Source organism: Melanerpes formicivorus, unplaced genomic scaffold, assembly GCF_026170545.1.
Source record: "Melanerpes formicivorus ecotype bairdi unplaced genomic scaffold, bMelFor1.0.p_v2 SCAF_8, whole genome shotgun sequence".
NCBI lineage: Eukaryota > Metazoa > Chordata > Aves > Piciformes > Picidae > Melanerpes > Melanerpes formicivorus.
In genome coordinates, this window is record NW_027142360.1 from 4901686 (window position 1) to 4929634 (window position 27949).

General features: G+C 46.5%; 1 protein-coding gene across 1 annotated transcript in view; it reads left to right on the top strand.

Moving 5' to 3' along the window:
• Positions 1 to 27949, top strand: part of PTPRO (protein tyrosine phosphatase receptor type O) — a 233714-nt gene that overhangs the window by 181708 nt on the left and 24057 nt on the right. The window contains exons 12-19 of the mRNA XM_068141874.1: positions 882 to 1002; positions 6271 to 6410; positions 9841 to 9973; positions 10980 to 11100; positions 14620 to 14688; positions 17088 to 17171; positions 22285 to 22320; positions 23811 to 23892. Of these exons, the coding sequence (XP_067997975.1) occupies positions 882 to 1002; positions 6271 to 6410; positions 9841 to 9973; positions 10980 to 11100; positions 14620 to 14688; positions 17088 to 17171; positions 22285 to 22320; positions 23811 to 23892 (786 nt within the window). The remainder of the gene's footprint in view (positions 1 to 881; positions 1003 to 6270; positions 6411 to 9840; positions 9974 to 10979; positions 11101 to 14619; positions 14689 to 17087; positions 17172 to 22284; positions 22321 to 23810; positions 23893 to 27949) is intronic.

Sequence of the window (27949 nt, forward strand, 5' to 3'; positions counted from 1 at the left end):
TGTGATGAATTTTTCTTCCTGCTCTTTGTGTATTTCCCAAGACTCTGTACAATTTGTTAGAGTTTTTAGAGCAGTAATGAAAATAATTTGCATAGTCCTCTTAGTCTTTATTCAGAGATGTCCATTTGTCTTGGAACTGACAGCTTCAGCCTGGAAGTTGTCTACTTAAAACAGCTTGAGATGCCTGGATGTGTGTTTTATAGATAGTCTGTAAGTGCTCTGCAAACAGTCTGTTGCATTATCTGAGTTCTGCCTCCTTCTCCATGACCTGGGAGAAGTGGGGAGCTTCCACCCCCCTTAAATAATAGGAATAAGTGCTTCATGCTCTTAAGAAGCTCAGCTCAGTTTTGGGTTGTATATGTTTGAAACTCTCAGATGACTGAGGTCAGGCCCTGAGATCTATTGTCAAGGCAACAAGTTTCCAGGTGGGTGTTAGCCTTGCCAAGCTGGGTTTAATTTGCAGGTTCTTAGGCTGTATAAGGTCTTTCCTACGTGCATCTTATGTCCTCTTCTTAGAGATATCCACCCTGAATGAAATGCCTCTAAAATTGCAATGGACTCCCTAGCATGTTGCACAACTTTGAAAACTCAAGGTGAAGAGTACTCTCACTGGTATGAGGGAGATTTTCTTTTCTCTTTAAATCTTCCCTGGCCATTAAGAAGCACAGCCTGAGGTTGCCTTCTCGCATTGTGATACTCTGCTGACCCTTTGGCTTTCCACAGCTGGTGTCCGCAGGAACCAGTTCATGCAATGAGCCTAGAGTTAAGTGGAAGATATCTGTTGCAATGTCTTTGTAGGATATTAAATGGCCAGATCAGTTTTTCAAGGAGGATCTCTGGTTTGGGTCCTACTTATCAGCTGGTGTCTACAATTCTTGCAGGTAACACGCAACGTGATGACTGCAGTGCTGAGTTTGCCTCCGGGGGACATTTACAACCTTTCGGTGACTGCTTGTACTGAAAGAGGCAGCAACACTTCCCTGCTCCAGCTTGTGAAACTGGGTAAGAAGTGATTGGCTCTAAATTGCACACTGGCTTTCCTGAAGTCCAGGTAAACAACAGGCACAGCCTTTCCCTCATCCTCCAAGAGGGTCACCTTGTCATAGAAGGAGATGTGGTTCATTCAGCAGGACCTGCCCTTCATGAGCCCATGGTAACAGGGCCTAATTTCCACATTGTCCTGTAAATGGTGTATTATGGCACTCAAGAGGATTTGCTCCATGACTTTCCATGGCAGACAGACAGGTCTGTAGTTCTCAGGATCCTCCTTCCCACTCTTCTTGTAGATAGGCATAGCATGGTCTAGTCATGGGGTCTGTGTTGATAGGTTGGACTCGATGATCCTCGAGGTCTCTTCCAACCTTGGTTATACTGTGATACTGTGATTTGATATCTCCAGTCTGTTGGAACCTCCCCAGTTAGCCAGGACAGCTGATGAATTGTGAAGAGTGGCTTAGTGAACACATCCACCAAATTCTTCAGCACTCTTGGGTGTAACCTATCTGCCTCTACAGACTTGTGTGTGTCTGGGTGGTTCAGCAGGTCACTCATCATTTCCTCTTGCATTAATGTAGGTCTCATTCTGCTCCCTGTCTCCCAGCTCAAGGGGCTGGCTACCCAGCAAACAACCAGTCCTGCTGCTAAAAGCTGAGGCAAAGGCATTAGTTACCTCAGCCTTCTCCTCATTCTTAGTCACTATGTTTCCTCCTGCATCGAATAAAGGCTAAAGATTCTCCCTAGTCCTCCTTTTGTTGTTAATACAGGAGCATATTCATTAGCTTCTATGGCAATAGCTAGATTGAGTTCTAGTTGGGCTTTGGACCTTCTAATTTTCTCCCTGCACAGCTTCACTTCATCCTTGTAGCCCTCCTGAGGGGCCCATCCCCTTTTCCCTAAAGGGGGACCATAAACTCTCCTTCTGTCCCTGAGTTCAGCCAAAGCTCTCCACTCAGCCAGGCCTTCCTACCCACCAGCCCAACATTTGGGACATGAGGACAGCCTGTTCCTGTGCTTTTAAGACTTCCTTCTTGAAAAGTGCCCAGCCATCCTCAACTCCTTTGTCCTTCAGGATTGCCTCCCAAAAGATACTGCCAATCAGACTCCTGAACCTCCCAAAGTCTGCCCTTTGGAAGTCCAAAGTGATCATTCTGCTAACCCCCTTCTTATTTCTCTGGGAATCAAAAGCTCTAATATTTCATGATCACTAAGACCAAGACAGCCTCCAACTGTTGCATATCCTGCAAGTCCTTCTCTGTTAACAGTCAGCAGGTTCAGGAGGGCACCTTCTCCAGTTGGCTCCTTCACCAACTGCATCAGGAAGTTATCTTCCACACACTCCAACAACCTCTGGGACTGTTCCCTCTGCTCTATTTTATTCACAACTGGGAAGCTGAAACCTCCCACAAGAAAAAGAGATAGTGATCATGAAGGCTGGGGTGATAGGAGTAGGGGGAATGGAATGAAGCTGGAGGTGGGGAGATTCAGACTGGATGTGAGGAGAAGGTTCTTCACCATGAGAGTGGTGAAGCCCTGGAATGGGTTGTCCAGGGAGGTGATTGGGGTGCCGTCCCTGCAGGTGTTTAAGCCCAGGCTGGACGAGGCTCTGGCCAGCCTGATCTAGTGTGGGGTGTCCCTGCCCATGGCAGGGGGGTTGGAACTGGATGATCCCTTCCAACCCTGACTGATACTATGATACTATGAATCCTCTCCCAACTGCTTATAGAATATTTCATCAGTACTGACTGGGTGGTCTGTTAAAAACTCCCACCACAATATCTGCCTCATTGGCTTTCTGCTTGATTCTTAGCCATAAACACTCAACCCTGTCACCTCCATCATTAAGCTGGAGACATGTAAATGTCTCCCTGACACAGAGAACTATCCCACTACTGTGACTTCCTTGCCCATGTCTTCTGAAAAGTTGGTAGCTGTGAACTGCAGCACTCCAGTCATGTAAGTTGTCCCACCACAATTCCATCATGGCAGCTAGATCAAAGTTTTCTCCCTGCACAACGGCCTCCATTCACTTCTGCTTATTGCCCATGCTGTGTGCATTAGTAGAGATACAGAATTAACCAGGTGGGAAAAGACCTTTGAGATCATCAAGTCCAACCTGTCACCACAGACCTCATGACTAAACCATGGCACCAAGCGCCACGTCCAATCCCCTCTTGAACACCTCCAGGGACGGTGACTTCACCACCTCCCTGGGCAGTACGTTCCAAAGTTTAACAACTCTCTCAGTGAAGAACTTTCTCCTCACCTCCAGCCTAAACCTCCCCTGGCACAGCTTGAGACTGTGTCCTCTTGTTCTCGTGCTGGTTGCCTGGGAGAAGAGACCAACTCCCGCCTGGCTACAACCTCTCTTCAGGTAGTTGTAGAGAGGAATAAGGTCTCCTCTGAGCCTCCTCTTCTCCAGGCTAAACAACCCCAGCTCCCTCAGCCTCTCCTCACAGGGCTTGTGCTCTAGACCACTCCCCAGCTTTGTTGCCCTTCTCTGGACACTTCCCAGCAACTCAACATCATTCTTGAATTGAGGAGCCCAGAACTGGACACAGGACTCAAGGTGTGGCCTAAGCAGTGCTGAGTACAGGGCAGAATAAATTCCCTGTTCCTGCTGGCCACATTATTGCTGATGCAGGCCAGGATGCCACTGGCCTTCTTGGCCACCTGGGCACACTGCTGGCTCATGTTCAGCCTACTTTCAACCAGCACCCCCAGGTCCCTCTCTGCCTGGCTGCTCTCCAGCCACTGTGACCCCAGTCTGTAGTGCTGCATGGGGTTGTTGTGGCCAATGAACAAGACAGTGTGTTTCAATACATCACTTCTAGACTTCTGGGTGTAAGAGGGGTTTTTGTTTGTTATATTTTTTGCTTATGCTGTTTGCTCTATGAAAAGACAATAGTAAGGATATTTCACTAGAGGCTTTCCTTCTCTCTGTTGCTGAGGAAGCGATGGGAGTTGTGCTTAGCAGTAGTGGGAACTGACTCTAAGTGATAGACAACTGAGCACTTGGCAGTCACTTCAGCGCTCCTGCCAAATGCTCTTCCCTCCATGGTGTGTGCTTCATCCTGGCAACCTTCCCCTTGCAGGAAAATCAAGCCATTTGCTGGAGGCAGGCAGAAGATTTGCTTGGGATGATGTCCAGATGCAAACCCCATCTTTTAATTGAGGCCATTTTTGTTACCTGGAGTAAGGGATGGGATGTGTTTCTGAATCCAAGAGCAGACACATGTGTTTTCCATACTCCAGGTTGGTTCAGGCATGTTTGCAATTAGGGGTGGTCTCCACTGAAGGTCAGCATGTCTTCCCATAGGCCACTGCCTGCCTAGCCCTGGGGTCTGCAGGTCGGGAGTTGGCCCTGGAGATGACAGCTGAGGCCACATCATGTGGGGACAGGGGCACCAGCTGCAGATCTCCACACAGGTTTCATGGTGTCTCTGATGCCTTCACTCAGGAGACCTTTCATATCTGTCCTATCATGAGGAGTTATCTCCTCCTCACAGAGTCCTGTATATGTTTGCCCATTGTGTGTTTATCTGACACAACAGCAGTGAAAATCAGTGATGTGAAGACCCCTGAGATCTGGATGTATGCATTCACTGTCCGTAATGTCTGCTAGAAATACAACACAGCAGAGAGGGAGCAGTCTTGGAGCTCCTAAAGTCTGTGGAGGACAACTTCCCCAAACAGCTGGTGAGGAAGCCAGCTAGGGAAGGGGCCCTGCTGAGCCTGCTGTTTGTGAACAAAGAAGGACCTATGGGTGATGTATCAGCTGGAGGCTGTCTTGGGCACAGTGATCATGGAATGATGGAGTTCTTGACTGTTGGAGAGGTAAAGAGGGGGACCAGCAGAACTGCCACCATGGATTTCCAGCAGGCAGACTTCGGCCTGGTTTTGAAACCGGTCACCAGTGTCCCTTGGGTGGCAGTCCAGAGGGGCCAAGGAGTCCAGGAAGGCTGGACACTGCTCAAGAGGGAAGCCTTAAAGGCACAGGACCAGTTCATCCCTATGTGCCAGAAGGTGAGTTGGCAGGGAATGTTGGCATTATTTACCTCAGTCTTTAATAGTAGGACCAGCTGTTCACTGGATACCCAGCCCCCTGAGTTGGAAGATAGGGGTGGAAAGCAGAATGAAGATCCTGTAATCCAAGAGAAGATTTTTAGAGAGCTGCTGCACCAATTAGACAAACACAAGTTGATGGGGCTGGATGGCATACACCCAAGGGACTGAGTGAACTGGCTGAAGCTCTCACTAAGTCACTTCCCATCATTTACCAGCAGTCCTGGCTAACTGGGGAGGTCCCAACTGGCTGGAGATTGGCAAATATGATGCCTGCCTACAGGAAGGGCTAGGAAAAGGATATGGGGAACTACAGACCTGCCAGTCTGACCTCAGTGCTGGGAAAGGGTGTGGAGCAGATGGCTTTGAGTGCCATTATGCATGGGCTGCTGCTTGCCCCGTCCATGGGCAGGGAGTTGGCAGGGAGATGACAGATCCCCATCTGCGTTTCACAGTGTCTCTGATGCCATCACTCTCAGGAGACCATCCATATCCCTCCTGTCACAGAGTTGTCTCCTCACCAGACTCCTGTATATATTTCTCCGTCATGCATTCTTCTGGCACAACAGCAATGAAAATCAAAGCAATGATTTGAAGACCCCTGAGATCTGGACCATGGCATTCACTGAGGAGAGAAAATTCCTGCAGCTAACTGATCCAGTGGCCCTTACATTTTAGCCTGGGGAAGACCCACATACACAAAACCCTCATAAAACCCAGATGATTTCTGTTCTTTTTTAACTGCTAATTGACTATTTTCCCTGCTGTGGTTAAGTGAACCTGGGAAGCTGCTTTTTTATCATCTCCTGGGGCAGGCCTTGAGAAGAAAAGCTTTCTTAGGCTGAATGTGTTGCTAACAGGTGGACAGCCATCTCCTCCCAAAAGAGATCCTGCTAAGATCATTCTATTAATACAATATGCTGATCATCCTCAAACCAGGGCTCTGCTGAAAAGGGAAGTGATTATCTGACTCTCCAAATAGAGAACTGTTTAAAGAGAAAAGAAAACCCAAGATATTTCATCATCTTCCCATTTTGCAGTGGTAGTTTATCATCATGAGAGGCAGAGCTTTGCACTGGCAGGCTTTATCTGAAGGAAAAGAAAGATAGAAGAGCAGCAGGCATAGCTTTCATTTTTGTCCAAGGCTTCCTCTTGTCAGTTGTCTGGAAACTCACAGATAAGACTAATAAAAGATTCTCTCTTAACCAGAACCAGCTCCTCCGAAATCACTGTTTGCTGTCAACAAAACTCAGACCTCTGTGACTCTGCTGTGGGTGGAAGAAGGAGTGGCTGACTTTTTTGAAGTCTACTGCCAGCAGGCTGGATCTGGTCAGGAAATACAAGTCCAGGTATGTAAGCATCTATTCTGTTTATGCTCTTCATCTCTCAGACTGAGTCTTGCACCTTTCTGGCTTGGTGTCTGCTGCTCAGCATTTGTGTATGAAGCCTAGTGACATTTTATGCTCCACATACAGGTTGTATCATTAAACCAACTGTGCTAATCTGCTTCAGAATGAAACCTTTTAAACCTCAACTACTAAAGCACTTCAAATACTAAAGCATTCTGCTAATTTGCAATGTTGCAATTGGCTTCTGTCTTACTGGTGGGATAGCTGGGCAGAAGCTCCTTGTATCCAACAGTGTCAGTCATTGGCTACTCAGGAAACTGGCTCTCAAATACACAGTACAAAACCTGAAAGGCCACAAAACAATGGATGGGAGGGCAAAATGGCCAAGCAGCCATGGGGAAAATAGACATATTTAGATGCCTTCACAGCTTTTATGCAGCCCTGCACCACTTCCAGCTTACTGCATTACTGATTTTAAGAACTGTTAACTGAAAATCAGTAGGACTTTGATTGCTATTCAGGGAGTGCTGCTCTGCTGCAAACATTGCTGCTTCTCCTGCATTTTGTCTCTCAGGTTATACCCTTTGAGAAACACCTTCTCAACCTCACAAGTGAACCTTTTTTCCTCTCTGTCCAGTTAGGTTCCTGTGCCCAGGGGCTACTTGAATAGCTGAGTGTTTAGACTGGCAACTTTGTTCAGCAAAGAACGGAGCAGTAGTGGTTTTAGTTCCTTGACATGAGCCTTACTTTGCAGTTAGGCTGGTGGTACTGTGAATCACTGAGACTACACACCATGACACATCATTCTCTCATGTGCATTGTCACAGATAATGGAGAATCATTCAGAAAAGAAAAAGTAAAACATCACAGAATTTCAGGGGCTGGAAGGGACCTCAAAAGTTCATCCAGTCCAACCCCCCTGCCAGGGCAGGATTATCTAGAGCAGATCACACAGGAATGCATCCAGGCAGGTTTTGAATATGTCCAGAAAGGGAGACTCCACAATCCCCCTGACCATCAGTTATCATAAAAGAGATGTACACACTTGAATCCTGTGTAAGACCAGTCTGAATTGTTTAATATTCTTGTTCAATATAGAAGGGTAGTTAATAAAGGGGAAAAAAAGTTTAAGTACCCTTTAATCTTTTGGATAATTTGGATTCCACATAGAATTGGGTTGGAAGGGACCTTCAAAGGTTGCCTAGTCCAACCCCCTCTGCAGTCAGCAGGGACATCCTCAACTAGATCAGTTTGCCCAGAGCCCTGTCCATCCTCACCTTGAATATCTCTAGGGAAGGAGTCTCCGCCAACCTGTTCCAGTGTTCCACAACCCTCATCGTAAAGAACTTGTTCCTAACATCAAATCTAAATCTGCTCTGCTCTAGTTTGAAGCCATTGCCCCTGGTCCTGTCCCTGCAGGCCTTTGCAAACAGTCTCTCTCCATCCTTCTTGTAGCCCCCTTCAGGTACTGGAAGGCTATTATGTATCCCCAGAGCCTTCTTGTCTCCAGGCTGAACACCCCCAGCTCCCTCAGCCTGTCTTCATAGCAGAGGTGCTCCAACCCCCTCATCATTCTTATGGCCCTCCTCTGGACCATCTCCATCAGGTCCATGTCCTTCCTATATTGAGGGCTCCAGAGCTGTACATGGTACTCAGGTGAGATCTCATCAGAGTAAAGTGGCAGGATGACCTCTATGGATCTGCTGGCAACACTGCTTTTGACGCAGCCCAGGATGTGATTTGCCTTCTGTGCTGCAAGCTCACACTGCCTGCTCATGTCCAGCTTCTCGTCCATCAGCACCCCCAATTCCTTTTCCTCAGGGCTGCTTTCTATCACCTCCTCCCCTAGTCTGTATTGATAGTGAGGATTGTTCCAGCCCAGGAGCAGAACCCTGCACTTGCTCTTGTTGAACCTCATCTAGACTCCTGCTGTTTTCACAGGGAATAGCTAAGGATCATGAAGTCAGTATCCATTTATCAGAGATTCAAAGTAATGATGTGATCAGGTGAGGGAGGTGGCACAGCATTTACAGCTCTAGTGCAGAGCAGATCTCTTTGAAGAACATCAGGAAAATACTGCTCTGTTTGGCAGAAGGTTCAGTGGGTGTCTCATTTGTTGACAGGAGCATCTGGCACTGGGAAATGCACAGAGATTGTCAGCTCACTTCTCATTGGATTTGTCACTCTCTTTCCTGCCTTTATGAAAAAAGGGGGAGGGCTCTCTTTTGAACTGTAACAAGGATGCTTTATTCCATTAGACTGGTGAAAATGCTTTGTTTGTGACTGTCCATGCTAATTACATGAACATTTTTGTCCCTTTCTTCCACTTGTGAATCAGCAAAACAGAAAGCAGCAGCTTTCTGGGTTCGAACCTGTTGGATTTTGGTTGACTCATTGAAATTTCCCAGGGGAAAATTGGAAACCATCCAACCAAGTCTCATTGCCAAGCTGTGGCCCCTCCTTTTAGCTCAGGGGACAAAAGTCTTCTCCCTTACACTCATGTGCATGTGATTTCATTTACAGAACATCCCTCAGAACAGCACTACGACAGGACCCCTTGCTAGCCTAAGAAGCAGCCCCTGACTGACCACAGGCCCCTGGAAAAAGCCCAGTGCTTGAGATTTGTTACAGCACTCTCTGTCTGGAGTGGGTTCATTGATAAAATCTCTCCTCATTCACTTTCCAAACCACTGGCTCAGTGGCTCTGTTTTCACATTTGCAACCCACCCTCAGTTCTGCAGGAGAGTATGGTAAAGCCTCTGAGGAGCTGTATCTTTAAGCCAGTGTATGTGTCCCATCTGTTTTCTTTTGCACCTGAAAACCACACCAGTGTTTACCAAGGACATAGTAATGAAATCATGGTATAAACATCTTACATGAAGGAGCTTCTACTAGCTAGAAAAAAAAATGTATGGGATGTCTGATCATAGTTATTACCCAAAAGCTTTGCTCTAGCTTTGCTTTTCACCTTGACCACCCAAAAGGCTCCTCAGAGGCAGAGATGGCAGGTATTCACATGAGGGTGCAGAGGCTGACTGCCTTTGCTGTGCTTTGAATAAAAATAACTCTCTTTTCCTTCTCACTGACTTGGTAACCAGAGCTCATAAGCTCTGCCCACCTCTTGGGATGTCAAGCCCCCATGAGGCACCCTCCTGCCCCTCCCCAAGGTCCCTTGGGGCTCACTGGAGTGCTCTGGGCTGCCCCTGCTGCTGTTCTCCCCACTGTTCTCCCCACTTTTCTCCCAGGCTACCTGCCTGTTTTCAGGGTCAGCCCTGGTTCCCTTCCCTGGGCTTTGAAGGCACTGTTCCTTTCACCAGACCTGACTTTACCTGATCAGTTTTATGGCTGGAGAACCAAGTATCGATTTGTTCTCCTGCAATTACGGGAGAGGCAAACTTTTGTGGGTTTTATTTTCCCCCCATGTCTGCAGGAACCTGTCACTGTCTCTTCACATGTAGTGACCATTTCCAGCCTAACCCCTGCCACTTCCTACAACTGCAGTGTGACCACCTTCAGCCACAACAGCCCCAGTGTCCCCACCTTCATTGCGGTTTCCACCATGGGTAAGCAACACTTCCGTGCTTTCTTCTTCCTCCTCCAGCTACAACATCTGTTTCTGCTTGCTTTCTAGAGCTGCTTTTGTTAATGCTGGCTCCAGGGGTGGGTTGTATCATGGAAAAGCTGCCAGATGTGGATGGGATGAGGAAGCAGCTTTAAAAAGTCCTTGGAAAAATCCCCACTTGGGGTTTGACTTGGAAAATATGAACTAGAGCTCTGCTCAGTTCTCTACTGGGTTTTAGAAGCTGGGGACCTAGTTTGTTGATGTCAAGGCTGAACATCAAGGTACTGCCTGATGATTTATGGAGAAAAGGAAGTGTGTTTTTAGCCAGGCCCAAACAAGAGGAAAGACCACATTTATAAGCTGCTAAGGCAAAACAAAACAACCAAAAACCCCAAAACACTTTCCTGCTTTCAGTGGAGAAGTGGAGACAGAGTGAGGGAATCTTGGAGTCACCCTCTGAAGGGGTAGCTCCTGATGGAAGCTTCCTGAGCATTTCTTCAGAATGATGAATGTCATCTCTGCTTAGTTAGGGAGCTTTAATCACTGGTGCTGTACATCACACACCACTCCATGCTAGGGTGCAGTGTCTGGTACTTAGCTATAAATTCTCCACGCTTTGTAATCTCAAAAATGCTTTTGCAGACTACTATGGATGTAAAGTTATCTGAGGAAGCAAAGCACAGAGAGTTTCCCTACAGAAACAGGATTTTCTAGCCTCAGAGCAGTGCAGTCAATAAGCATGGCATGTGAAACAAAAATACCTCAAGGTTTTGTTACTGAGAGTTAATTCCAGCTCGTATTTAAAACAGAGTAGTTTGTTTGGGAGGTTTGTGCCAAAGTTGCTCAGCCAGTTTCAACCCACTACGTTACAGAGTCTCAGCCTGTTGTTCTGCTTTTGGTTCAGAAAATGTATTGATTATTCAGAGGAAAAGGGAAAAAACAGCAACAACAACAAACTGTCAGCACTTCTGAATTGAATAACCAAGAGTGTCTGTTTGTCTGTACAGTCACCGAGATGAACCCCAACGTAGTGGTGATCTCCGTGTTAGCCATCCTAAGTATCCTTCTGATTGGACTGCTACTGGTGACTCTTGTTGTGCTCAGGAGAAAGCATCTACAAATGGCTAGGTAAGTCCAGACTGATGCCAATGCCAAAAGTGTCAGGCAACAACCAACACATGGCAGCAGTAGTTGCAGTTGAGGATGCTTGTGTGCATGGGTGCAGCTGGAGATGCTTGTGATCAGGGTGCCTTCAAAATCATTGCCTTGCTGCTGGTTGGGAGTAGCACATCTGCCTCTGTCTACTTTCATGGCAGACCTCAGGTACATGCCTCAAGCTCTGTTTCATTTTAAGCTTTGCAAGACTGGGCCTGTCAAAAGTGCAACCACTTGAAAGGGGTGTGTCAGGAACCTAAAGGACAATTAGGCTCTGAGGCAACTGGGCATGAGCAAGGCATCAAGATGCTTTGCAGATCTCTCATATGGTTTAGAACAGGAGGTTTTCCATATCAACACGTAAGTTCATCATATGCAGGATGCTGCATTTCAGAGGCCATGTAAGGCCTGAGCCCTGGCTGCCAAATCCCTGGAATGAGGGAAGATGTGGCTGAGGCCTTCACAGTCTCTCTCTATAGCATTTGTGAATCTTCACCCAAATCTGGGTGTTCCAGCTGTCCAAACTGTGCATTCACATGGGCTTCCTTCCTGTGGAAACTGCCTATGGGCTCACCTAGAGTTTGTCCTTCTCCTCAGTCAGGATGCAGTGAAATATACACTGAGACCCACAAATCCAGAAGGGATCCCAGCTCCTCCTGTTCACCTATAACATTAATGAAGATGAAAAGAAAACATTAATAGAGATGAAGGGAAAAGCTTGAAGAACTAAACTTTCTTTAACAGAACCTGTGGTTCCTTCAGCTGTCTGCACCAGTTATTTGTACCTAGAATACTGAAATTCAGCTCCTTTTTCCTGGTAGCCTTACCTCTAGCAGTTGATTGTGTTATGTTGTGGCCTGAGGGATCTGTGGAAGCTTCTCCAAACCCTCAAGGTGTGGTTCATCTCCTGGTTTTGGAAGCATACTGGAGTCATCATCCTCTTGTAATCTCTGTCAGATTTTTTCCTATTAATTTACTGCTTTCTGTCAAGAAAGGAAATTATGTCATATGAAAATTGTATGTGAAGAATCTTGCACTTGGCTACCTAGCAGACAGTGCTGCGTCTTCACTATGTATTCCATGCAACAAATTACAGAATCACAGAATCACCAAGGTTGGAAGAGACCTCAAAGATCATCAAGTCCAACCTGTCACCACAGACTTCATGACTAAACCATGGCACCAAGTGCCATATCCAATCCTTTTTTGAACACATCCAGGGATGGTAACTCCACCACCTCCCTGGGCAGCACATTCCACTAGCTAACAACTCTCTCTGTGAAGAACTTCTTCCTAACCTCCAGTCTAAACTTCCCCTGGTGCAGCTTGAGACTATGTCCTCTTTTTCTGGTGCTGCTTGCCTGAGAGAAGAGACCAACTCCCTCCTGGCTACAACCTCCCTTCAGGTAGTTGTAGACAGCAATGAGGTCTCCCCTGAGCCTCCTCTTCTCCAGGCTAAGCAACCCCAGCTCCCTCAGCCTCTCCTCACAGGGCTGTGCTCAAGGCCTCTCCCCAGCCTTGTTGCCCTTCTCTGGACACGTTCAAGTGTCTCTATGTCCTTCTTAAACTGAGGGGCCCAGAACTCGACACAGGATTCAAGGTGTGGCCTGACCAGTGCTGAGTACAGGGGCACAATGACTCCCCTGCTCCTGCTGGCCACACTAGTTCTGATGAAGGCCAGGATGCCATTGGCCTCCTTGGCCACCTGGGCACACTGCTGGCTCATGTTTAAGCAGCTGTCAATCAGCACCCTCAGGTCCCTTTCTGCCTGGCTGCTCTCCAGCCACTCCGCCCCCAGCCTGTAACACTGCATGGGGTTGCTGTGGCCAAAGTGCAGCACCTGGCACTTGGACTTGTTGAATGTCATCATGGTGGACTCCGCCCATCTGTCCAGCCTGTCAAGGTCCCTCTGGAGAGCCTTTCTACCCTCTAAAAGATCAACACCTGTCCTCAGCTTGGTGTCATCTGCAAATTTGCTGATGACTGACTCAATCCCCTCATCCAGATCATCAGTCAAGATCTTAAAGAGGATGGGGCCCAGCACTGATCCCTGGATTAACCACACCACACACATTTTGCAGGCTGCCTCATTCAGTGAACATGCTACAGTTTGTTCCTTTTCCATGTGATTGGCTCTGTAAAAGTCCCAGATAAATTAACTCTCTTTCCTATTTAATTACTGTGCAGGCAGCCCAAAGAAAGCTTTTACTTTGTTTTTTCTTCACCACTGCTTCTAGCCACAGAAGATAAAAAACCCCAGAGGGAGATTTTTTAAAAAAAGCAAATCCAGTAAGAATCTCCAAACAATTATTTGCTTAAGTCAAGGAATCAAAATTAGTCCAATGAGTAGCTGAAAATAACGGAGTTGTGATCTAATATCATTCAGGAAATTCAGGTGTTTCCCATCATTATTTTGTGAACTCAAAATAACCATGATCCTGTCAAAAGCAGACAGTTATACATTGCATTAGAGGTGGCAATGTGAATATTTGGCATGGAAAGGTAGATATATAGCATGATTGCCAACAACTAGTGGAGGATGTCCCTGCTCATTGCCAGGGGGCTTGGACTAGATGACCTTTGGAGGTCCCCTATGATGCAAACCATTCTGTGATTTGTTGAATAGTGTGGCCAGCAGGAGCAGGGAAGTCATTGTGCCCTGTACTCAGCATTGGTCAGGCCACACCTTGAGTCCTGTGTCCAGTTCTGGGCTCCTCAGTTTAAGAAGGACATTGAGAAACTTGCATGTGTCCAGAGAAGGGCAATGAGGCGGGGGAGAGGCCTTGAGCACAGCCCTGTGAGGAGAGGCTGAGGGAGCTGGGGTTGCTTAGCCTGGAGAAGAGGAGGCTCAGGGGAGACCTTCTTGCTGTCTACCACTACCTGAAGGGAGATTGTAGCTGGGAGAGGATTGGTCTCTTCTCCCAGGCAACCTGCACCCTAACAAGAGGACACAGTCTCAAGCTGTGCCCGGGGAGGTCTAGGCTGGAGGTGAGGAGAAAGTTCTTCACTGAGAGTTATTAGCCAAGGACACAGTCTCAAGCTGCACCAGGAGAGGTTTTGGCTGGATGTTAGGAAGAAATTCTTCCCAGAACGAGTAATTGACCACTGGAATGTACTGCTCAGGGAGGAGGTGGTGGAGTCACTGTCCCTGGAGGAGTTCAAAAAAGGATTGGATGTGGCACTTGGAGCCATGGTTTAGTTGTCAGGAGGTGTTAGGTGTTAGGTAGTAGGTTGGACTCGATGATCTCTGAGGTCTTTTCCAACCTGGTTGATTCTATGATTTGGAGAACCGCATTAAAGGATTTCAGTTATGTTTATCACATACCGTCTCAGACCTAGTGACAGATCAGAGTTTTCAGCACTGCTCTATAGCTCCAAGACTTCCCTTAAGTCAATGTGATTACAGAGGTTGTGATTACAAAGGTTGTGATTACAAAGGTTGTGAATCCAAAACAAGCGGTAACTTTGTACCCAATGGTCTTCCTGAAACAGGGACTGTGGGGCTGGAACCTTTGTCAATTTTGCATCTTTGGAGAGGGATGGGAAGCTTCCCTACAACTGGTGAGTGTTTGGAGCAAAGATCTTAATTCTGGTTTTTTCCTCCATCTCTGTTTTGTTGGAAAATGTGATCTTTAATCATAGGTGCTTGTATTTTATGCCTTCACTGCCCCTCTTTAAGACAGGACTCCCACACCTGTTAGTATTTTATTCCCTGAGTGATGCCCCAAGCCTGTGTATCCTGTCATTCCTGTAGGGAATGATGCATGCACATGCCAGCCAAGCTGGACAGATGATGGGGTTTTGGAGGATGTTGGTTTTTTTTTCCTTTCTCTTACAGACATATTTTTTAAAGCAACACAAGTGTAGAAACTTGATGTGTACATCCATTGGCACTTCCACTGAGATATATTTACATCCAGAAGTAAGCTTGCCTGTAGATGACCAATCAGCAAGTGTCTTCCTGCAGTACCATTAATAAAGTCTTTCCTTGCACTGCAAGACATGGTCAAGCCAATTCAAATATTTACTATAACTCATTGTTCAATGCTATTGAAAACAAACAAACAAACAAAGTATTCTTGCTAGCCTAGAAAACCACCTACAAGAGTTGCAGGCTGTGGTGGGTTGAAATTTTCCCACCCCCCCACCCCCTTAACTTTGCCAGACCAGCTCAGTTGGAAGCAGCTGAAAGCTGTATTTAGAGGCAAAACTATAATCTACAATGGAATGCAATGGATTTGTACAAAATATCCAGGACTGACAATTTTTACAGGTATTTACAATTAACAAACAGCACCAGGGGAAGCTACTAGCTTCTCTCTCTCTGCTCTCCCTTAACCCCATGTACAAAAGGGAGAAGAGAGAGAAGCAGAGAAGTTAATACCAAAACAGTGCAGCCAAGATCAAGCAGAAGCAAGTTAGTATCTCTCCCAGAGCAAAGCAGCAAGAGGAGAAGAGAGATTGTTTTGGTACAACTGGTTTTAGTCCCTTATCACTTTCAATGGGATCATTTAGAATTATCTTTGTTTTCCTTTTCACACCCAATAGTGATTTTACTACTTTTCTGCTCAAGACCTGTGAAAAAAATTTAAAGGCAGAGCCTAAAACTACCACACAGGCACTGAATGTGGACTCTAAAGCATCACTGAAAATATCAGCAGAAGATAAGTAGTGGGACAAAGAAAGTCTGTAGGATTAGGTTTTGTAGAAGCATTAGAGCTCTGGGAGCTCCCTGACTAACACCAATGTGGTCATTTCCATTCCTATTTTTATTATCAAATGGGTGCCAATGACTGACCCAAAATTTTCTGTTGTGTTATTGAGAATCTCTGCAAAACCTCCTGTCTTCCCAGCCAAGTCCAAACACAGGTATTTAGGAGCAGGCTGTCAGCCCCATTCCAGGATGTAGGAAGAAGGAAATGTACCCCTTGGTTTTACATCCACAGTCAGCTTTGTTGACAGCCAAAAAGTTGGAGAGAGGAGTTGATGCTCAGGGAACTGCTTCCATGATCTCATAGGACACAGCCTGCCAGCAAGGACAGGACTAAGTGGATTGACAGTGCACCACAAGGAGGCTTTTGCTAGGAAGCATGCAAACTGAACTAACAAGCCCAGCAAATCTTGCCAGTACCTCACTGCTGCTAATGAACTGGATACTAAACCAGCTTCACTTGCTTGGCTTAGCTTTAAGAGCAGCCAGCTGTATGCAGTGCAAACTGATCTCTCTTTCAGCTCCTCTTGTTGGACTGAATTAATGGCAAAGAAGGCAGACCAAGTCCTCCTGTTAATTAGCTCTCCAAGCTTGAATCAAATGATTAAACTAGCAACAGATGCTATTAGAACCACAATGTGCTTTTTTTTTATGGGAAGGGGAAGTAATTATTAGGTTTGGCTGTGAAAGTGAAGGATCTTGTTGCTTGATTTAGTATATGTGTGTGCATGTATATGTGTGTATATCTGCATATATGGTATGACTAGAATTTTTCTCTGCTACAGATGTTCTGATATCCACAGGATCACTTGCAGGAGCAAAGGTGTGAGGTTATCATAGCTGTACATGGTAAAAACAAATGATGTCTGCCCTAAGAGATCTCAAAACATCAGAAAACAAACTCAGCACCCCCTGTGGTGGCCAGAACCTGTGGATGGCATTTTCAAATGCTTTTTACTCTGAAAACCTGCCAGCTTTTCAAGTAACATTGATTTAGAGTGGGGCAGTCCCAGCTCAGACCCGTAGAAGACGTTTAGTTTGACCACGTAGCGGAAAATCCTGCCTAGGGTGTCAGCTTGAGGAGTGAAAGTTCTATGGGTATTGTTATGAAGTAAGTAAGAGGGAGCTTTTATGGATGTAGCTGATCTTTTTTCTTTGAACAGAATTTGCTGATCTCCTGAGTTCTGTTTGTCGTACTAACTCTCCTCACTTTTTCATCTTTATGTATGTTATTTATTAATGCTCACAGGCGTAGAAGTGTATTTGCTTTCCTAACTCTGCTACCCTCATGCCTTTGGACTGATTATCTTTTGGCATTTTATATTAATCCTTGGTAAGTGATTTACTTGTTTCTCCATGTGCAGTGTGTCACCAGTGTTAATTGCCAGTACATTACAAAATGTCTGATGCCTTTGTTTTCGAGTGGGTCAAGGCTTTTGAAGAAGTAATTCTCTTGCACTTGAATGTGGACTGGAGAGGATGTGGGTATCAAAGTATTTGCTACCCTGCTGCATCTAGTTTGTCTGTTTAAGCTCCAACCCATTTTGGCCATCATCTTCATCTCATTGCTCTCTCTGAAATTTTTGCCATTTAGTTCCATAGTCCTGGCCTCTTCTGTCCCAGTTATTCATCTATTCATCACCTGGTACTGCTGCCTCCTGCTGCTGCTTTGCTGTTACTAAAATTGCTTGATTGTGCCCCACCTGTTTGGTGTGTGATGTCCTTAGTTTTGAAAGGTGCAGTTATGCTCTCCTGACAGGTGTAAAAGTTTTGCTCTGGGAAGCACCAATTCCCTGAGAATCAATAGAAGCCAGCAGTGCAAAAGTGTGAGAAGCTGGGTCACTGTGAGCACCTCTCTGTGGGATTGTGTGTAGATTTAAAAGTTCAGTCTGGAAAGCATTTCTAAAGATATAGTGAATGGCTGATTTTTATTTCTGAAAGTACCTAACCAACCACAGGGTCTGCTTAGAACCAGAATCTGTGTCCAGTTCTGGGCTCCTCAGTTTAGGAAAGATGTTGAGATGCTCTAACGTGTCCAGAGAAGGGCAACAAAGCTGATGAAGGGTCTGGAGAACAGCCCAGTGAGGAGAGGCTGAGGGAGCTGGGGGTGTTTAGCCTGGAGAAGAGGAGGCTCAGGGGAGACCTTATTGCCATCTACAACTACCTGAAGGGAGGTTGTAGCCAGGTGGGGATTGGTCTCTTCTCCAAGGCAACCAGCACCAGAACAAGAGGTCACAGTCTCAAGTTGCACCAGGGGAGGTTTAGGCTGGATGTTAGGGAGAAATTCTTCACAGACAGAGTTATTGACCATTGGAATGTGCTGCCCAGGGAGGTGGTGGAGTCACCATCCTTGGAGGTGTTTAAAAAGAGACTGGATGAGGCACTTGGTGCCATGGTGTAGTTGATTAGATGGTGTTGGGTGATGGATTGGACTCAATGATCTCAAAGGTCTTTTCCAGCCTAGGTTAATTCTGTAATCTCTGTTCTGTATTCAGAATCATTTTATGAACTGTTTTTTAAAAAGCTTTATAATTGGCTGTGATCTAAAATCACTCAATTTATATAAAAGTAACCTAAGTTCCCAGTGGTCTTGACTCCAAGGTATAGTATTTTAAGTTAAAATTCACTTTCGACCAGGCATTGTCCCTGGTGTTAACTTACAGCACCAAAGCCCTGGCAGGCAGTCACTGACATCTTCTGAGACTCATTTTCCTTGGGTCACATTGGGTCTATAGAAAAACACAGAGGAATTTTAGGTGGCACCAAAAATGAGTGGGTTTATGCAACTAAAGAAAGGGCCATTTCTCCTGCCCTGAAAAATAAAAGCAGGTTCTCCACACACACCCAGCTGAAGAGCAGGTGTAAGTCTTCCACATCTCTCCAAGGCTAACCTTAGGTTGACTGCAACTTGTCTGATGTGAGCTCAGCTAGCTATAGGTGCTGCACAGTGATGGAGTATCAGGCAAGGAGGTCATTACATTTGAGGTCTCTCTCTTTAGAAGCCTAAGGTGGCCGCTGCCAGGGGCGCTGCTTCAAACAGTGGTGCTGCTTCAGAGGCACTGCCTCTTTGCCTCATTCTATTTGACATGCATTAATGTGCATTAACTCACCTTTCCAGACCCACCTTTCTTCAGAGTTTTCCTCTTCATTCAAGCCATCTAGTTTAGTCCAGAGGGCCGAGCTTAAAGGAGCTGAAATTGAATGAGATGAGATTAATCCCTCTCTTTGTATTTTAATCTGTAAAGCAAAGGAAGAACAGATTAAACACCAGCTTTGTGATTTGCACACAAGTTGGTTTAAAACATTTATGAACATTCATGAAACAGCTGCAATGCAAAGAGACCAATGCCTCTTGAGGCTAGCAAAGCACAAGCAATTGTTGCTGAGCAATGGATGTCAGTCACTTGTTTTGGGGCCTCTTGAAGTTTTCCTCAGAGAGGTGTTCTCAGAAGCATTTTTCATCCCAAACAGCATGCAGATATATGTAGTGTTTTTCCTTTGAAATGAATTCAATGTGCCTGACATTAAAAGGGTTGCCACAGACACAGAGGATGGGAAAGAGATGTTTGGAATAATTGAGAGAAATTAATTTTAAGCTTTAGTTGGGGGGGTGGGAGGAAATCTTTGAAGCTACAGAATAAATACTGCTAGGCTGTGTGTGTAGTGCACATCAATGTGCATCTACTGTACAGGTACTCTCTGTATAGATAACCTGGTAGGCTGAAGAGGTTTCTATGACAGGTTGGACTCGATGATCTTTGAGGTCTCTTCCAACCTTGGTGATTCTCACAGTGTCACAGTATTGCCAAGGTTGGAAGAGACCTCAAAGATCATCGAGTCCAACCTGTCACCACAGACCTCATGACAAGACCATGGCACTAAGTGCCACATCCAATCCCCTCTTGAACGCCTCCAGGGATGGTGACTCCACCACCTCCCTGGGCAGCACATTCCAATGACCAGTGACTCTCTCTGTGAAGAACTTTCTCCTCACCTCCAGGGATCAGAGTGGCTGAGAGCTGCCAGACAGAGAGGGACCTGGGGGTGCTGATTGACAGCTGCCTGAACATGAGCCAGCAGTGTGCCCAGGTGGCCAAGAAGGCCAAGGGCATCCTGGCCTGCATCAGGAATAGTGTGGCCAGCAGGAGCAGGGAAGTCATTGTGCCCCTGGACTCTGCTTTGGTTAGGCTGCACCTTGAGTCCTGTGTCCAGTTCTGGGCCCCTCAGTTTAAGAAGGAGATTGAGACACTTGAAGGTGTCCAGAGAAGGGCAACAAGGCTGGGGAGAGGCCTTGAGCACAGCCCTGTGAGGAGAGGCTGAGGGAGCTGGGGTTGTTTAGCCTGGAGAAGAGGAGGCTCAGGGGAGACCTCATTGCCCTCTACAACTACCTGCAAGGAGGTTGTATTCTGTGAAGCTGAAGAGCTGCTTTAGCTCTTGTTAACTCTGCAGGCAAAGCTCCACCTCCAGGTGGAAATGTACCTCAGAGAGAGAAAAAAAATTACCACAGGTGGTGGCTGTGCCAAAACCTGAATTTTCTGTACAACTTAATTTTAGAAATAAATAATTTTGAGGTTTGGTGTTGGTTTTTATTTTAATCATTTCAATTCTATACTTACCAGGTTAGAAAAATGAAAACACTTCTTTCATCTTTTTTTTTCCCCCTCCTCTATATTGTCATTGTTTTGAAATTAAGAGTCTTTAGCTTTAATTCACTATTTGAAGCTTTCATCCCAGTTATTTACAAGTCATTTTAATATCACAGAATATTAGGGGCTGGAAGGGATCTCAAAAGCTCATCCAGTCCAACCCCCCCTGCCAGAGCAGGAACACCTAGAGCAGACCACATAGGAACACAGGTTTTGACTGTCTCTAAAGCAGGAGACTCCACAACTGAGTAAGCAAGAGTCAGTTCACTGGCTGGTTCAGCAGGGAGGATCAGTGCTTCCAGACCTTGAGCCAAATTATTCCAGGGTGCTCCCTTTGTGCATTTGGTCTGATTGACTGCTTAGCTTTTTTTATGTGGCTCAGTTGGTAGCGCACAAGACCCTTAATGGGAGGGTTGTGAGTTCAAGCCTGCAGTGGGCAGCAGTGTACTCCCTGCTCTAGTCATGAGGTCTGTGGTGACAGGTTGGACTTGATGATCTTTGAGGTCTCTTCCAACCTTAGTGATACTGACTACAAAAAGAACACACCTTCCCACCTGGTGGTAGTTAGTGTAGGGCAGTTCCTACGTCTGTATTTCATGGGTTATGCTGCTTAACACACTCATAAGCTTGCTTGTAACTGTCACTGTTGAATTGTATCACTTATAAATCAGGTGAAGACAGTGAATTATATATGACTGGCATAATTAGTTGTTAAGAGTAAATTAAAATTATCTGAGGTTTAAGCTTAAGTCAGATAGTTGCCCTTTTTGTCATTGATCATCAGAAGCAGGTTATGAAATGGGTGAGAAAACAGCATTCAGGCCATTTCTATTTTCCTTCACTTCCCATGAACTTCACCACTTCCTTGAAGTAGTGGTCTTCTGCCTTTACCCAACAGGTTGCCCTTCATTCCTGGTTGCTGTCTAGTGTGGGCATCCAGCTTCCCAGCCTGCTAGAGTGGCAGAGGACCAGCCCAGGGCTGCCCTATGGTGCCCTGTCCCCTGCAGCAGCACAGTCCCCTTCCACAGGCACATGGGACTCAGCCCTGGCTCACCTGAAACTAGAGGTGCTGTTGGGTCAGGATTTGTAGAGGGCCCCTTGCTTGTGCTGGGCGCAGGAGTTCCCTTTCACAAGCAGGTTGTCCTCAGAGATAGGGAATGGAATATGAATCCCATTGGAGTCAATGGAAACTTTGCTATCAGCTGAAAGATGTCTAAGCTATCATCACCAATCTCATCCTGAGTGCGATGGTGACTGAAAAGCACATGTTCCTAAATCAGTACTAACCATGAGGGTGAGCAGAGGGCTGGAGCACCTCTCCTATGGGGACAAACTGAAAGAGTTGGGGCTGTTCAGTCTGGAGAAGAGAAGGCTCTGAGGTGACCTCATTGTGGCCTTCCAGTATCTGAAGGGGGCCTACAAGAAGGCTGGGGAAGGACTGCTCAGGATCTCAGGTAGTGATAGGACTAGGGGGAATGGAATGAAGCTGGAGGTGGGGAGATTCAGGCTGGATGTGAGGAGGAAGCTCTTTACCATGAGAGTGGTGAAACCCTGGAATGGGTTGTCCAGGGAGGTGGTCGAGGCCCCATCCCTGGAGGTGTTTAAGAGTAGGCTGGATGAGGCTCTGGCCAGCCTGATGTAGTGTGGGGTGTCCCTGCCCATGGCAGGGGGTTTGGAACTAGATGATCCTTGTGATCCCCTCCAACCCTGCCTGATTCTATGATTCTGTGAATAAAGACTTATGCAATAATGAATGAAAGACAAATTTTGTGCTGTGGTTTGTTTTTTTTTCTTTTACAGGAGTAAAAATGGATTAAAGAAAAGAAAGCTGACCAAGTATGTAACTTCTTCAATATGTAAAGAAATAGGGAAAATGCATCCCCTTAGACTAAACATGAATTATGGAGTACAGGGTAGAGTGGTACTCCTGTCACAGATGGAGAAAATGTCTTCATAAACACATCCTGAGAGAGAGAACTGAGGGTAGAAAACAAACAGTAATTGGACAAAGCCAATTCTTCTCCACAGATAGTTTGTGGTAAAACAGCTCCTTACTGATAGCAAATTCATCATCAGGGAACAGGTCAATTACCCAACCTAGTGATTCCAACAGAGCTTATCCTTAGTTAAAAATGACAAGTGGTGAAAAATTGGGATGCATTTGTTTCCAGTGATGTGTCCCTCTTGACATGAAGCTCTTACCATGGCTGCTGCTAGCACATTAGATCATTAATGCTAGTGGGTATATAGGAGTAATTAAGTGGTGATAAGACAGCTTCCTTTGGGCATATTGCCTCAGAGCAAAAGGGAAGATTACTGTGTGCATGCTTCAGTAGCTTGTAAATTAGAGCATGCTAATTAGGGGAGGGAAGCTGTTTACCTGTGTTTAGTTATTCAGTGCCTGAGCCTAATTATTTATCCATGATATTCAGAGGCTGTGCCTCTGCCAGAAAGTGTGTGGCATGATGGGAGCTGCTAAAGCAAAGTTAATTTCCACTTGTTGAAGCTCTGCATGGTTTTCTATAGTTGTTGTGCCATGTGTTATAGCTATCCTCTCTCTGGGAGGAGAATTTGACTTCTAATGACAAATGTGTGTAGTTCTCAAAGCCAGCAGAGAAAGCAGTCCCAGCAGTGGCATCCAAACTGGGGGTTTAGAGGATGGTTTGTTTATGTATTTGGGTAGAAGTTCTAAGAAAACCAAACCTAAATATCAAATCCATGTTTCTCCATGAGCAAAGCTCAAATGAGTTTCAAAAGTGTCTGAGCCAGAAGTGAAAATACCTAAATGCAACATTTTGCATTGCACAAGAGGCAACTCAAATGAAGCAGCAGCTGCCCTGCTGCCAGAAGGATGTAGGTTCTGAGATTGGCTCTGCCACGGAGTGCTGCCTCACTGCTTTTCAAGGTGCCACCTGTTCCCTAGGGACATGTCCACCTGCAAAAGCAGTTCAGGGACCAGAGAATCTAAGGAAAGGTGTATGAGCCATTGCCCTTACCTCAGACTAGTTCCTCAGCTAGGAAAACTCCAACCCCCCAAACCAGGGAGCTCACCAGCAGCAGCACCAGCAGCTGCAGCCCTGAGCTCACCTGGAGGGATCAGCATTCTCCTCTCAGCCTCTTTCTGGTGCAGGTTATGAGCAATATGGGCACCATTTGGTGGCACTGAACCACAAGATCTTTTTCATTCCCCCTTTTTACTGTTGCTTTCTTGCACTTACAGTTAGCAGTACATATTCATGACTTGAGAGCGTTCTGGGGCAATATAGAAATGAAGTGTGCTGAAAGCAGTTTGATTCCCTCTCCAGTACCTGTGTGTTCTTTTACAGCCCTGTGCAGCTGGATGACTTTGATGGATACATCAAGGATATGGCCAAAGACTCAGATTATAAATTTTCTCTGCAATTTGAGGTAAATCTGGGGGGGGGGTTCTGTCCTCTCTGAGCATGCCTGGATTCAGCCTTTTCCAGATGTTAGATTTCCATGGTGTGTTGCTGTGCTCTGTGTTGTTTAATGCATGCTGGTGCTAGAGGTGGCTCAGCTTCACTTCCAGCTCTGCAGCCCCCTAGTTTTGACATTATTTTGGTTAACTGAGTGCCAATAGAGAAGAGCACTGCACAGTCACAGCAGTGTGTTCACAGTATCATCAAGAAAGCCCACATCATTACTCTTGAGCTTTTGGGAACCAAACTCACAGGCATCAGATAAGGAAAGTCAGTACAATCCTGCTGCCAGCTTATAATGTGATTTATGAACATTTTCAGTCGAGTCCATTCCACAGGTAATCACAAATAATTGGGTTTTTTGAGTGTTTGTGAGGTTGACCCTAGTGTTTTTCTTTCTGTGGCACCAGGAGCTAAAGCTGATTGGGCTTGACATCCCCCACTTTGCTGCTGATCTTCCTGTGAATCGCTGTAAAAATCGCTACACAAATATCCTGCCATGTAAGTACTACACAGGAAGCTCCTGCTAAAGTCTCTCAAGAGATTTAGTAAGAGAACTGGAGAATCAGGAGAGCATGTCTGACTGATAAAGCCTGTTCTAAAGCCTGCCCTGTAGAGAGAACCAGGCAACAGATGGTTTTTGTTAGCTTGACCCATAGCTTTTTGGGGATGTGTATCAAGCCAGGAGTTGGGAGGTGAGAAATCATAGAACCAATAAGTTTCGAAAAGACCTCAGAGATCATCAAGTCCAACCTGTCAGCCAACACCTCATGACTAACTAAACCATGGCTTCAAGTGCCACGTCTAATCCCCTCTTGAACACCTCCAGGGACAATGACTCCACTACCTCCCTGGGCAGCACATTCCAATGGCCAATCTCTCTTTCTGGGAAGAACTTTCTCCTCTCCTCCAGCCTAAACCTCCCCTGGCACAGCTTGAGACTGTGTCCTCTTGTTCTGGTGCTGGTTGCCTGGGAGAAGAGAACAACCCCCTCCTGGCTACAACCTCCCTTCAGGTAGCTGTAGACAGCAAGAAGGTCTCCTCTGAGCCTCCTCTTCTCCAGGCTAAGCAACCCCAGCTCCATCAGTCTCTCCTCACAGGACTGTGCTCCAGACCCCTCCCCAGCTTTGTTGCCCTTCTCTGGAGACCTTCCAGCAACTCAACATCTTTCCTAAACTGAAGGGCCCAGAACGGGACAATAGGACTCAAGGTCTGGCCTAACCAGTGCTGAGTACTGGGCTAAATGACCTCCCTTCTCCTGCTGGCCACACTGCTCCTGATGCAGGCCAGGATGCCATTGGCCTTCTTGACCACCTGGGCACACTGCAGACTCATGTTCAGCCTACCGTCAACCAGTACCCCCAGGTCCCTCTCTGCCTGGCTGCTCTCCAGCCACTCTGACCCCAGCCTGTAGCACTGCATGGGGTTGTTGTGCCCAGTGAGTAGAACCTGGCACTTAGATGTGTTCAATCTCATGTCCTTGGACTCTGCCCATCTGTCCAGCCTGGCAAGGACCCTCTGCAGAGTTCTTCCACCCTCTAATAGATCAACACCTGCCCCCAACTTGTTGTCATCTGCAAATTTACTGATGACAGACTCAATCCCCTCATTCAGATCATTGATAAAGATATTGAACAGGATGGGGCCCAGCACTGATCCCTGGGGCACACCACTAGTGCCTGGCTGCCAGCTGGATGTGGTACCATTCATCACCATTCTCTGGGCTCGTCCCTTCAGCCCGTTCCTAACCGAGCTCAGAGGCTGTTGTCCAAGCCAGGGGCTGACAGCTTGGCCAGGAGTTTTTACTACTGAGTACTGCTACTCTGTTTTTCTTAAATGAAACCTGAGGGAGCCCAAAGGGATGTCAGTTTGAAGGTGTATGTTGCAGAACAGTAATGATGGTGCAGCCATGTAGTGTTTACTGAAACAAACATTGCTCTCTGGCGGTAAATAAGGTCTTTTCCAACCTAGTTAACTCTGTTCTATTCTGTTCTGTTCTAAATATGAGCATTTTCTGCTTGGGTTGTTTTGGGGTTTTTAAATAGATATTTTTTCCACTTTCTAAAGAACTACTTTTAATTTGGCCTAGTTGGGAATGAATTCCATGTGTGAGAGGCAAACTGTTTTCTTCCTTTTCCAGATGATTTCAGTCGTGTCCGATTGGTTTCGATGAACGAAGAAGAGGGATCTGACTACATTAATGCCAACTATATTCCTGTGAGTACAGAGACTTGGTTCATGTAAAGAGCAGTGTCCTGCACACAGTTAGAGCATGTCAGCTGCAAATCAGGATCACCACAATGTCTCCTGGAAGATAAGTCATGTTCCTCAGCATCTCCTTCAGCTTCCAGTAGCTCTCCAACAGGCAGTTGTGCTTTTGGCCAGGCATAAAGAGAAGAAAGCAATAACTAAATCAATATATGATGGGGGGTAACATTTTTGGCATATTTTGCCACAGTGGCATTGGGTGAATGGTGAATCATTGAAAACCTGTGAAAAGGACTTGGGGGTGCTGGTGAATGAGAAGCTCAACATGAGCCAGCAGTGTGCACTTGCAGCCCAGAAAGCCAATCACATTCTGGGCTGCATCAAGGAAGCATAGCCAGCAGTTCGAGGGAGGTGATTCTCCCCCTCTACTCCACTCTGGTGAGACCCCACCTGGAGTACTGTGTCCAGTTCTGGAGCTTCTATTACAGGAAGGATCTGGACGTTCTGGAGTGTATCCAGAGAAGGGCCATGAGGATGAGCAGGGGGCTGGAGCTCCTCTCCTAAGAGGACAGACTGAGAGAGTTGAGGCTGTTCAGTTCAGAGAAGAGAAGGCTCTGAGGTGACCTTATTGTGGACTTCCAGCATTTGAAGGGGGCCTACAGGAAAGCTGGGGAGGGACTTTTTAGGGTGTCAGGGAGTGATAGGACTAGGGGGGATGGAACAAAACTAGAAATGGGTAGATTCAGATTGGATGTTGGAAGCTCTTCCCCAGGAGGGTGGTGAGACACTGGCACTGGTTGCCCAGGGAGGTGGGTGGAAGCCTCATCCCTGGAGGTTTTCAAGGCCAGGCTGGATGTGGCTCTGAGCAATCTGATGTAGTGTGAGGTGCCCCTGCCTATGGCAGGGGGGGTTGAAACTAGATGATCCTTGAGGTCACTTCCAACCCTGACAATTCTGTGATTCTAAATGGAGAGGAACCATTCAGTAGTCAAGTGGGGTTTTTTTTCAAATGGCTAAGAAAAACATAAACTTGTAAATGAGAAACTTTTCTAGGTTTACACAGCACATGGAAAAAAATATTAAGGCAGGAAATCCACAACTGGCAAAATGCACCAGGCCATGAGGGGTGTGGAGGGAGCCTCCTGCCAGAGACTAGATCATCTTGCACTTGGGGGGCCACAGGCAGATGATCATTTCTGCATCCTTGGCATGAAGAGAAGACAGAGCTGGCCCCTGGCTGTGCTGGAGAGAGCTGAGTCACCATTCTGCAACAGGGGAGGAGCCCTCAGATGAGTCACTGAAGCCACTTCTCTGTCCCTGTGGCATTGCCCATGCATGCACAGCTGGGCACATGGCCAGCACTGTTTGTATGGGTCCAGAGCTCAAGCTGCACCTGCCTGAGCTGACAGTGAATCAAGAAGGGAAAACGTTCCAGTGTTCAGAAGCATCATTCACAACTCAGGAAACTTCTGTGACATGGGACTACAGATAATGAGGAGAGACTGAGGGAGCTGGGGCTCTTTAGCTTGCAGAAGAGGAGACTGAGAGGTGACCTCATTCATGTTGATAAAGATGTGAAAGGTGAGGGTCAGGAGGATGGAGCCTGGCTCTGCCCAGTGATGCCCAATGATAGGACAAGGGGCAATGGGTGCAAGCTGGAACATGAACATAAGGGGAAACTTTTTCATTGTGAGGGGTGGTAGACCAGTGTAACAGGCTGCCCAGAGAGGCTGTGGAGTCTCCTTCTGGACATGTTCCCTGTGTGACCTACTCTAGGTGATGCTGCTCTGGCAGGGAGGTTGGACAGCATAAAGCAG